This window comes from Ciconia boyciana, chromosome 11, assembly GCF_034638445.1.
Source record: "Ciconia boyciana chromosome 11, ASM3463844v1, whole genome shotgun sequence".
NCBI classification, from domain to species: domain Eukaryota; kingdom Metazoa; phylum Chordata; class Aves; order Ciconiiformes; family Ciconiidae; genus Ciconia; species Ciconia boyciana.
The window spans coordinates 5,161,279-5,174,037 of NC_132944.1; the positions used below are offsets into that span (position 1 = coordinate 5,161,279).

General features: G+C 37.0%; 1 protein-coding gene across 1 annotated transcript in view; it reads right to left on the reverse strand.

Annotated features, from left to right (window-relative positions):
• Positions 1-12,759, reverse strand: part of DOCK3 (dedicator of cytokinesis 3) — a 222,533-nt gene that overhangs the window by 183,893 nt on the left and 25,881 nt on the right. The window contains exons 3-5 of the mRNA XM_072875713.1: positions 6,789-6,829; positions 4,429-4,484; positions 691-787 (exon numbers count right to left, since the gene is read on the reverse strand). Coding sequence (XP_072731814.1) covers positions 691-787; positions 4,429-4,484; positions 6,789-6,829 — 194 coding nt within the window. The remainder of the gene's footprint in view (positions 1-690; positions 788-4,428; positions 4,485-6,788; positions 6,830-12,759) is intronic.

The window sequence follows — 12,759 nt, forward strand, 5'->3', positions numbered from 1 at the left end:
ACCTTAATCCTACAGTTATGGCTTGTAATTACTAAGCTAAAAAGCTAAAAGGAAAAAAAAAACCCAGGAAAAAAATACTTTCAAAATGTGCAAGTTTTTTTATTTGCTGTTCCATGGGATTTGGCCATTAAAAAAGTAAAAGAACAAAGATGAAAGCAGAGGTAGGTGACATTATGTGGCAGCAACTGAAAATTATATAAAATGGATGAGTATAAAACTCAATACACTTATCTCAAGTTTTTATTTTTAATAGAGGAAGGAAAAATCGTGCAAAAAGACTTCTGTTTGAGTTCTTCCTCTTTCAAACTCTAGATGCTAAAACAAATGCTCACAGACTGTGCTCAGTAACTCTTTGAAGTCTTTGATGGGACTTACAGTAATCTTCCATTTTCTGTTACTAAATACATATACTATTCTTACATATTTAAGAACACTTAAAAATTTGTGGTTTTTTAAGCAATGAAGCTTTCAGCTCTGAAGGAAAATTTCAAAACTGATGAAATTTTCAACATAGCCCATGTGCACCTCACATGATTAGTGATTCCGCAGTTAGTGAATCCCCCAGTAGGTAAAATGAATCTAACAATTTTTATATTGATTATGATTTTTTCCTAATGGGCTGAAATACAGGCAACATATCTCCCAAGATATTTGAGAAATAAAGTACAATGAGAAGAGTACTGTTCTTACCACATACAGCTGTTTCCAGAGCACAGCCCATTCCTGCAGTGTTGCTGTGACTTCAGTCACAACAGAATCTTCAAGCGGAACAACTGTTTCATATTGCCTATACAAGAAGAGGGGAAAAAATTAGGAAAGGTACTCTGCAAAATGAAAATGTAAAGAAAGAAAGAAACGTTGGCATAGTAATTTGTGAAATGCTAGAACTTGAATTTGTTTGAATTTGTTCAACGTAAAGGAAAATATCTTAAAAGCAATATTTTGCCTGTTGTAACACTGAAGCAACTCCAGTCGTATTAACTGTTCCTCCATTACGTTCCACAAGAATCATCTTATATGAAGCGTTTCCTAGTCACCTGTTCAAAATATGTAATTTCATTCTAATCAAGATCAATGAAAACACTTTTCATGATTATAGCACGCTAAATTAACTTGCCTGTAAAGTGGGGTCCTTCACAGTTTGTGTCCTTTCTCTCTAAGCGAGTCCAACCCTTTTTTCCCCTCCAATTAGTATGTTAGCCAATATCATTAACTACCCAAAAGATCTGCCACCTAGTAACCTTTCCTACCCAGAAGTCTTTTTCAATATTGAATATGAAACCTCAGCAAGCTATCCTTTAATCAAAAGAAGAAGAATTGTCCCTTTGTGGTCAAGATCCTCCATACCCACTAAAGGAGAATCATAGAATGGTTTGGGTTGGAAGGGACCTTTAAGGTCATCTAGTCCAACGCCCCTGCAAGAGCAGGGACATCTTCAACTAGATCACGTTGCTCAAAGCCCCGTCCAACCTGACCTTGAATGTTTCCAGGGATGGGGCATCTACCACCTCTCTGGGTAGCCTGGGCCAGTGCCTCACCATCCTCATCATAAAAAATTTCTTCCTTGTATCTAGTCCGAATCTACCCTCTTTTAGTTTAAAACCATTACCCCTTGTCCTATCACTACAGGCCCTACTAAAAAGCCTGTCCCCATCTTTCTTATAAGCCCCCTTTAAGGCTGCAATAAAGTCTCCCCAGAGCCTTCTCTTCTCCAGGCTGAACAACCCCAACTCTCTCAGCCTTTCTTCATAAGAGAGGTGTTCCATCCCTCTGATCATTTTTGTGGCCTTCCTCTGGACCTGCTCCAACAGGTCCATGTCAGCCAAGCATAGCTCACTCTCTCTCATCACACTGAAATGCAAGAATTTGATAACTAATGTATGTATTGTAATACCATTATATTATCTGAGCCATTAGTGCCTTGACTTGCCCTTTATGTTGAATGCTATTACCGAAACAAGTGTCAGATTATAAAAATAATGGCAGTATTTCTCTTTTGAAAATTCTTACTATTAATAATTGTGCCACATGAGCTGAAGCCAAAAGTAACAAAGGATGAGGGAAAGGACGATGAAGTTAAGTCACTGTATGTCTCTATGTATTCTTGGAGCAGAAAACTTATCAAACAAAAGCTTCAATTCTTCATTTCCAAGCCGCCAAAAGGTCATATTCGCAGCAGTGACATAAGTAAATCTTATACTAAGATCCAAAGTATACACATATTAGAAATATCACTATCTTAAAAACCTGGCATAGTCATATTAGGCATGCACTCAACCCACTGAAGCTGGGACTGGAAAGCACAGATTGACACACGTACATACCAGGAGACTAAGACAGATCACAACTTTTTTCTATTATTATGCCAATGACCTTATTCCCACATTTGGTTGTGAGAAACTGAAACACTGACAGACACTTGGCATCTGAGATTGTGCTCCATTCTACTACTGCAATGTTTTTGTTTGGTTTTGGTTTGGTTGTTTTTTAGTGTGGGGTTTTTTTTCCTCCCCCCAAATTTGGCCACAGTAAGACTAGGAAATCTCAGTTCATGCTTTAACAAATCTCTCACAGACTACGCTTGTGATCTGAAGCATGACACTAAGAATACGATGAAAATCCCAATACCTATTCTTTAGCTCATACTCAAAAATCCTTTCAATGGTTAAACAAAAATTCTGCATTTAGTATATATCACCAAAGCTTGTGTGACACTAACAACACTAAAAATGATGCTACAACCATTTCCAGCTGAAAATTCAGTTCTTTTCAGACCTCTAAAATGCCATTACAGGGAAGGGATTCAAAATAGTTCAACATCCCTTTAAGGAACCACATAAAACGAAAGGATGAAAGGAATCACACAAAACACTTTAGCGGGGAGGCCGAGGGGGGATCAAAACCAAAGAAAAATGTTCTTCTAAGATTATTTTTGGAAATGGATTTACAAACTTTTGGCATCAGTGAAAAATAAGACATTTTGGAAGATCAGCCTTCAACAGTATGGCTAGATTGAAAGAGAATGCACATCAGGACTACATTTAACCATGTAAATATAACACTTTGCATTCCTATAACCCTGCACTTCCTCCATTATACCCACATATTAATGACATTGCATTGGGTCTATGACTCATAAGAATATTATACACCATGCTCTATTATTTCACAAGGGTTTATATTGGCACTTTGAATATATTCTTAAATACAGGGGCTGAATTTCTTTTACCAAAACGTGAAATAACCATGGTCTCTGGTTCAGAATTGTATTATGTTCTGTTGTGTCATCAATCGGTATACCAGTCTTATACTTACTTTTTTAAAGTACATCAGCTTTCCTAGTAAGTATTCAAATAGCCTGAACTGGTCACCCTTTACAAATTCTGAACTAACATCAAGTACTAATTAACTACAGATTACAGGAAACTGGTCTTCCCCCTAAGGAGAGGCCATGTTAGTAGTAGTCATTCTATGCAATATATCCATAATTTTATTACACCCCAAAGTTATGAAGCATCAGTATTACAGTTGCCCTTACAATCTTTACTCAGTCCCCTTGAGGATAAGCATACAATTCAAGACTATCAGAAGAAGTCACATATTCTTCTACAGGTACTTCACTAAACGTCATTTAATATGTTTTATCTTCCACATTTAATTTGTTGCCTTGGGTCACTGTCTGAAATGCTGCACTTATAAATCTCCTTACAGTGGCCTTAATCTAGAGAATGCACATAAGAGCAGCAGCGAGGACACAAGATACTGATTTCAGGAGTCTCAGTCAATCTCTCACAGGAAACTGCAGGTTATAGAGCTTACACACAGTAAAGTCTCTGACATTATGTTGCCATCAGTATTGCTATTCATGTTAACTAAACTAAACCTACCTCTAGCAATGTGTGAGCTACATATAAAGACAGTGAAGGTAAAATATTTTCAGCAGAGTGTACTTCAGTCATTCTTTGGCTTGAGGTATGGAGGGTTGGATCCTTTTGACAGGTTTCAAAGTAACATAGCTACCTTGTCAGCTGTGTCTCAGTGAAAATCTGTTGATAAACAAGATGGGCTGTCTACATGCTGGTGCCTCCGTAACAAACAGGAACATACAGAATTTTTCCAGTGAGGAACAAGCAGAAATGAAAAATATAAACAGAGTTCTTTAAAACGCGTGTGTTTCAGATGATATCTCTGAAGTTACCATTTTATGAGCAAAAGTAAACAGGAGTAACCAACAGAATTGATTCTTGCTATATTAAAAAACCAAAACAAATCCAAGGCTCTGCAGAATTACATTTAATTTTCAAACCCTAATACACAACAAAAGATACAATGAACTAAAACCACCCTAAGAAATAGTTATTAAAATTTACAGATTGCCTTCTAGATTAGAAACACTGCAGCTTCTTAAAGAGAAGGAAAAATACTCACCCTCTGTTACTGACGATTGCCTTTTTCAAGTGAATATAGTTTGCAGGAAAAATCCCCTACAAGAGAAAAAAAGTCTGTAAGTTAGAAAAATACATTTGCAGTTTTTAGCATTTACATCCTAAGCCACAATAAATAATTGACAATATACCTATTAAAAAAACCCAACACTGTGTCAAAGAAGCTGCCACAGTCAAAAGGCAACATTCAAATTAGTCACAATTGATCATTTTAATCCACCTTAGAACAAGACAGCACACTGAATCAAATCTCCATCTTGAAAGATGAATTTCTTAATAAGGAAGTTTTGCAAGTCTATTCAATAAAAATATCATACAAAGATTCAAGCTGAGTACTTTTAATTCCCAAAAGCTCCTGAAGCTTTCAGAAACACTGTTGTACGGGAAATATGCTCTGGTATAAAAATCACGGGGAAGTCAACTAGGACCAAATGAAAAGGTGTCACTAACCCTACACAGCTGCCTTGGAAGGGACAAGACTGATCTAAAAGAAAACATTTAAATTTAGCCGATTGTCTTCCTCCTGCAAAGACTGTGAGAGCCCAATAATCCACTAACAGGTGATAAGCAAGCAGCAAAAAGGCGTGACAAGTAGGAAGAGTTCAGAGAACAGCTTGCAGTTAACAGAAAGGAATGAGTAACAGAAGTAACTACCAGGAACATTTACTGGAGAGATGTAAGCTTAGCTGGGACAGCCAGAAAAGTGGCTATCATGCACTTTGCAGCACAGCGTCAGTATGCTTCCAGATCAGGCCTCTGTATCGGTATGCTACATTAGATGACAAGGGCATAGGTTTAAAAACAACCAAAACAAAAAGCCCACCATCAAATTTGTGTCTAGCCCCCATACCAGCCTTTCATTAAGGAAAGAAGTATTCTATTACTTACATACCCTGGAGCTATCCTTTTTCCTCCCTCTTTCCAACAAAAAGCTGTTTAAACCCACTTGGGATAGCTCTGGTTATTTGTCTTTTGCTGCTCCCATGACGGTTGGATTCTAACCTTGCCTGTGCCATTGTGTTCTTGTGTGACGAGACACGGGGAAAAGAGGTAATTTAAACCAAACTTTTCATAGCGTTCCATTATGTCTGTAAAACACATGGCCCTGAATTCTCAGAGCAAACTCAGTCAGTGTGTAAGAACGGTAAGCCTGCACTTCAGTGAGGAATACAGGTCCAGCATTGGTAATCTTCAGGTTAAAAACCAACTGACAGCCTCTGACAAAAATGTCGGTAACCAAGTGTGGGCTTTACATTTTTAGAGCTTTAAACCAGTACAATTTAGGAAGAAAGGTTTTCACGGCGGGGTTGAAAGGAATACTAAGTAAAGATGATTCAAAATGCTAACAAAAATTCCTTCTTTTTCACAGGAAAGACTGAAATTACAGAAGGAAAAAAGATGAATATAACAGGAATGGCTTCATCAGGAAAAAAAAAGTAAATGAGCATGCTTTCAGCCACATGAAAATCTGGAAAAGGAAGAAATGCTACTTCAGTTTCTTGTTTGGTTCACTTCCAATTAATGCTGTTTATTTCTGTGATCCTGTGCTGGTTACCTAAGAAACCAAGGAAGGTTTGAAGGGCTCACCAATCAAGAGTGAACATATTCGCACACAGAAGATGTACCAACACAAAATGAACATAGGCTTTTCCATTAAAAGAGTATTATAGTCATGAAAACATAATACAGGTAATATTATATTCCATAATACAGGTAAACATGAGGAATCTGGTGGTACTCTTTTTAAATACAAGCTATATTTAAACCAAAAGACAATGAAGTGATACTTTACACAGAAGCAATATTTATATGTTTGGATACATACATTTACAAAAATATACATGCACTCACAAAAAATTCATATCAGAACAGTCAAAAAAGTTCTCCAAGAGCAAAACAGGGATGTGACTGGAAAATAACCAAATGCAGTGGTTAAACTGTAAAAATCTGAAAAAGAACAAACTTACAATATCCTTTTTCCATCAGACTTTTTTCAAAGTTGTCTTAGATTAATAATGCAAATTATTAAATGTGTTCTTTAAAAAAATCCTGATTTAAGCAATGCAAGATCACCCATCTATGCTTTTCTTAGGGGAGTAGGGTAGAGAGGATTAAATTGGATGAGATTTATAAACGTTGGAAAGATTACATGTCAGGAAGGTTTCTGATCCTTTGGGTGACTAATGAGTATTGTTCTCTCAATTTGAAAATAAATCCAGTCCTCCCACAGGAAAAAAAGTTAGAGAAGTAAAATCCTAAGAGTAAGGAAAACGAAGTTTACTGGGTTGCAACAGCAAAATAGAGATAATCTCCCAGTAGATTAAAAAAAGTATTCACACTTACCTTTACATTGGGCTTCTTAATGGAAACACCTCTGTACCAGCCTAAAACCAGATAAAACACACACTATATTAATTTGTGGCATTGCTTACTTTACACAGAAGCAAACTGACTGAAAACTATGCAGTTCCTGCAATCATCTCAAAAACCAGCTGTGCCTCACATAGGTCAATTTTTTTCACGGTTGGTTTTTTTATTCTTTTGCTCTGCAATGATGACAAGCAATTAAGAACCTAGAATGCTCCTGTTTATTCCCACCAGGAATAAAAGCAGCTTAGTATACTTAAGTCACCGACCTCAATCATTAGCCACTGTGGCAAAGAGGCATTCAGCACTCATGCAAGAATCTGTACTGAACACTGTTCTTACATGCTGGTACATGAGTCTCTTCGTAGTGTTTACCTTAACAAGATCTCCAGACTTCAAAACCTGTCCTTTTAAAGTCAGGAAACGCCATTATCATACATTTCTAATATTGTTTAAACAAATACAAATCCTTTGCATGTGTTTGGTTTTATGTTGTCTGAGAGACTAGAGAACAGACTTCAGGATCTAATTTCACAAACCCAATTATTATTCTTGTATCCCCCATCAGTTAACAGCCCCAGACAGCACAAAAAATCAGGAGTCAAAGCCAAAGCTGCAAAGCTACAAGTTAAACAGAAGAACCCAATGACTCCTATTTTACACAGGTGAAAGTAACGTCACTCCATTCAAGACTGATCAGGAAAAAAGTGCTGAAAACACCATCCAGTTTAACAATGGAAAAGGAGCACCCTTCAGTCATCGTGGTAGATGAGCTGCTCTTCCACTCCATAAGACACACAAAACTACCTTGAATTCTTGTTAAAAATATGCTGCTCTCTTCACATCTGGGTCTAATGCTTCAGCTCCAGAACATAAAGCTAAACCTCATGATCTGAGCCTGGAACACCCCATAGGAGCATGGGTGATGAAGAGTGCCAGGGTGCGAGTTCTGTGGAGGAGGCCTGGCCAGCCCTGGACATCAGAAATTTGTGGGCAAAGTGGGCCAGGCCCAGCTACTACACAAGCAGGGAGTTCAACTGCCTGCATATCACTCTTCTGTCTATGGCAGCCCAGTATTCAGACAGGCAACCACCCAAGCTTGCCAAAACCCAACAATTTCACATAATCTAAATCCACCTTCCATAAAAATTCCTCTAATTTTTCCAGAAACTTCCTACTTTTAATTTTTTTTTTCTACAGAGGACAGATATAATTTAGTATCTGCAGCACTTAAAAGAGCACTAGGAAAACTTGTCATTTGCTATGGAGAATAGAGAAGAACAGAACAAAGTAACTGTGTATTTTGTCTCTCAGAAAAAGGACTTCATATTGGCTGAATTATGACATGAGTCTCATTTAGAGGCTCAGAAGTGGGGAAGAAGGCCTTGATTTTGTTTTAAAGACAGCCTACTAGTCTAGATTTTTGGGGTTTTTTTAAGGAAATATGAGTCAATATAAAAGAAAATAATTGAATTCAAGACATTTGCAAATCTTGGTATGGAAAAAACTAAACCCCCATCATCTTTATTACACAAATTTCTCATGAAGATAGGGCATAACACAAAGATTATTTTCCCACGAAATTATTGCTTATATTAAAAAATAAAATGATGTTTTTAATTTGTTTCTTAGTTGATCAAACTTCATGGCAATCATATCAATATAAACCTATATGCACAAACAACACATACAGATCCTTAAAATGAGTAATTTCTAAAACTCCACACAACTGTGCCTGCAACACCTGCTTTTGAGTAACAGATGCTACATACTTTTAAGGTCACAGAAAAAATAAATGCGTTTATCCTGTGATTCATTGTTACCAATATTAAATACAGCATGCTGCTATATTTATAGGCTCTGTACCTTAGAAATAAATATACATTTTAAGATAAACAGAATGGCAAACTTTTCGTTAAATATGGAAAAAAGTGGTTTTATCTAAATTTGTGAACAGAACTGTAAAAGTTAGAACAAAAACTGATAAAGCAAGTGTCTATTAATGATTTAGATGTGCACGGTAGGGGACGAAACACATTTCCAAAAAACTACCTTATTTCTGCATTTCCTGGTCTTAATCCCAAAACAAGTCTTCAAAGCTTAAAAGGTATGTTTTTACAGAGTTGTAAAAAACAGGAAGGGAAGGACCCCTGAGAAATCATCTAGCTCATCCAAGCAATGTCTCTAAATCTCTCCTCGCAGATGTTTAGCCTGTTTTTAGGTGTCCAGTAATTTATCATTAGGACTGCATAGCACAGCACTCCTTGCCTACGGAAAATGATCCATACAACTTCCGCAAAACCTAAATTCCAAGGTATTTCTGCACAGTATTCCAAGGAAATGGAATGTATTTCCGCTACTCCACACAGACCAGTTTGAAAGTAGTGGTGTTGCACAGGCATCTTTTTAGACGAAATTTCTTCCACTGATCAACATCAGCCAAGAAAACTGCATGTAACAGTAACATTTTGGTATAGTACTTGAAAATCTAGAATATTTATGTCAAGTGAAGATAGCAAATCCTCACTGGACAACCTATTTCAGTGGCTCAGACAATGTACATGCACTTTATAAAATGAACTTTCCTTGCTGCTATTTGAATCCAGGATTTTTTCTTTTGGAGACTATGGAACACATTTTGTTGACTTCGCTTTTGTAGGTACTTTTATACATTTGAAAAGTGGTATATTTCCTTTTAATCTTGTAGAATGTGCTCTCCAGACCTGTTTTCCTTTCTTTTCTCTTTTCTTTTTCAGTGTGGTATAATATTTCTAGAATCACCCCTTTCTCTGTTTTAAGTTTCCTCCAACTCCATGCAACCAAGATACAGTAGAAAGAAGAGCTCACCAGAACCTGAAAGCACTGAATTGTAAAATGTAACTCCTTATTTGCTTACAACGAACACCACCAAAAACTCATTCTGCATCTCAAAGTAAAAGCTATGAGAAGAGGTACAATGCTTTTTTTAAAAACACATTTAGAAAATTGCATCTGCATTATATTATTCACTAAAATGAACTAAACCTTTATCCTGGAATTAGTCTTAAATAGATTAATATTGATCTAATCATACATTTTAAAGAACATTTATCTTGGAGAATTTAATCACAATAGTCATCAAATTGATGCAGGTGCTTCAGCTAATTGTGATCACAACATGCCACACATGGTTAGACCTCAATACTGACTAATGTTTTTAGATGCTACTGTACTACAAATAGTTAATTGTTAATACTTCAGAATTATGGCATTCATTTTCTAGTGATACACGGCCTTTAAAGGGTACTGACTTCAAGAAAATGCTGAAAAATATGAGATTTAAAATTAAGAAATAGCAAAATGTGGCTATGAAGTGACAAGAATTCTGACAGTAAGTTAATGCAAAACAACAGTCACGAGTATCCACAATTTGCACAGATTAACTGTCTAGTAATGATCAGTAACTAACAAGAAACTGAGGACAGATGAAGTCAAGGCATAAGACCAGAGCTAGAACACCTACAAATCTCTACAGAGAAAGACTGTGCTTCATGCACACAGTGCCTCCCCCCATGTCCTTTTCTGACAGCTAAGAATATTCTCAAACTGCTTCACCTACTGAAAGGAAGACAGATAATTCTACCTGTTTTTCAAAAAAATGAATCACCATACTGGGTCTGGCTGGGATGGAGTTAGCTTTCTCCACAGCAGCCTGTCTGGTCCTATGTTTTGGATTTGTGTCTAAAACAGTGCTGATAAAAGACCAACATTCTGACTGTTGCTGAAGAATGCTTGTACAACATACAAGGCCTTCTCTTTTTCCCCAGCGTGCTGCTCCCAGCAAGTAGGCTAGGGGCAGGCAAGAAGTTGGGAGGGGACATAGCTGGGACAGCTGACCTGACTCAGCCAAAGGGATATTCCATACCATGTAACATCCTTTGCTATAAGAAAATGAAAAGTTAGTCTATTAGAAGCACCGTTCTAAGCAATGTCCTATTCAGGATAGGAAGGAGAACACTAAATATATCCCAAATAAGTCAGATTAATTTCAAGTATATATATCATGGTCAAAATAAAGTAGATAAAATGACAAAGACATGCTAGAATGGGCAAAAATACCTTCAATGATACAGACGACACTGCAAGCAAACTCTTTTTTCCTTTGATCACACAGGAAGATAGGCACAGAATGAGCCTACAGCAGTAGGCCTGTGCCATAGCACAGTAATAATTGAAGCAAGCACTGTTACGTCTGAACGTTTGTGAGAAGCTGGGGATGAATGCAGCCCTTTGGACTGCATCTTAATGTTGCATCGATGTTTATTTCTGGGTAAGTGTCATGACAAAACCACGTAACTTGATAAATTTTGATGAATGGAGGTGCAAAGCTTTTTGTTTGTTTGTTTTAAAGAAACTGATAGTATGATAGACATAATGCCTCAGTAAAACAGAAACTGTCAGCGCAGGAATTACATACACTTTCCTAATCTAACTGATTTTGAACACCTCATGCTTTACATTCTCAGTATGCCCAAGACAAATGTTTAATCCAAGTACTGTAGAAGAAAATTGAATGAATCATATCGATTCCAGTGTGTTCTGGACAAGTCACAAGTGTGTATCTTAAAGCCCTATTCGAACTTTGCTTTTACATGGACTCTACTGCACTGTGCAGTAGATAAACCAAGCAGACTACCTGAAGCAATACAGCCACGCTGCACAGCGATCCATGCCAGCTAAACCTACCACAGAGTCTAAACATTATGTTTCTAAGGTGAAACATAAAACCCAGGAAAAAACACAACCTTACACAGCTGCTGTTTTCAATACTATCTAACAATATTCGATACAAGCTAAGAAAAGTGAAGAGTAGGCTGATCTACAGCTCTGCCCTCTGTATAATAATCCCACATCAAATAATCCCTCAAAGATTACTTCCATGGTAATAAAACTGGAGAAAAACCAAAAGGAAGAGTACCCCATTATGCCTGTTCCCCCTGCACATTAAGACCACCACTTGCTCATAACTTTTCCTTCAAAATGCATTGTCTGTACATATATTCGCACGGTAGGTTACTTGCAGGCCAGTAATAAAAGCTAAATCACTTCGCAGTATATGCAAGAATGTGTGCCTGTTCTTCCCTTTGTTTCTAGGGCTTTTTCAGCTATAAGTATTAGGCTGCCTGCTTAGCTCCTCTGAACCCTTGAATTCAACAAGGCCTCTGAAGAGGTAGGACAGAAAAATGGATTGGGAATGTATATACCAACATCACATAGCAAAAAAATGCTTAGGTAAATAACGTATCTTTCACCTACAACTACCTGTACATATGGAAATTCACAGTGTGGGAAACTTGAAGCCATATTACAGAAACCTGCATACTCTTAGATGAAGAATGAAAAACAGTCTTTCCAAAGATGTATCACACTCAGAAGTCTCAGCAATAGTGCAATCCTAGTTAAATTGCACAAGGAGCTCTGTGGCAGGCCTGCACATCTCAATCTCTTAATCTGAGTGATTAGAAGAGCTACCAATGTTTTTTGTTCTTTACTTGAAAGTGCCTTGAACAAAACAGAATATTCTTTCTAAAAGCCACCTCGTAACCCTTTTCAGATTTCCACTTAATCAACAAGAGGTCTGTCACATGGAAAAAGCTCATCCCTTTGAGCACTCAGTAGCAGAAAAACAAAAGGGTCCTAATTGAAAGGTATTGATCTATTTTTCAGAAAAATAAAGCTCAAACATCCAGGTTGAATAAAGTAACATCAGCTGCAGACTGCAGGAAAAAAACAAATTCCACATATAATTTCTTGACAAACAGAATTCTGAAAATAAATTACGTAAGTATTTATGGTAAAGCTAAACTTGGTTCTTAAAGAAAGCACTGCTAGAATCTGCTACAAGAACTCAAACCTTCTTTGTCCTAAAAAAATAAGTACACTTAGCAGTATGGTGAGTAACCCCCAA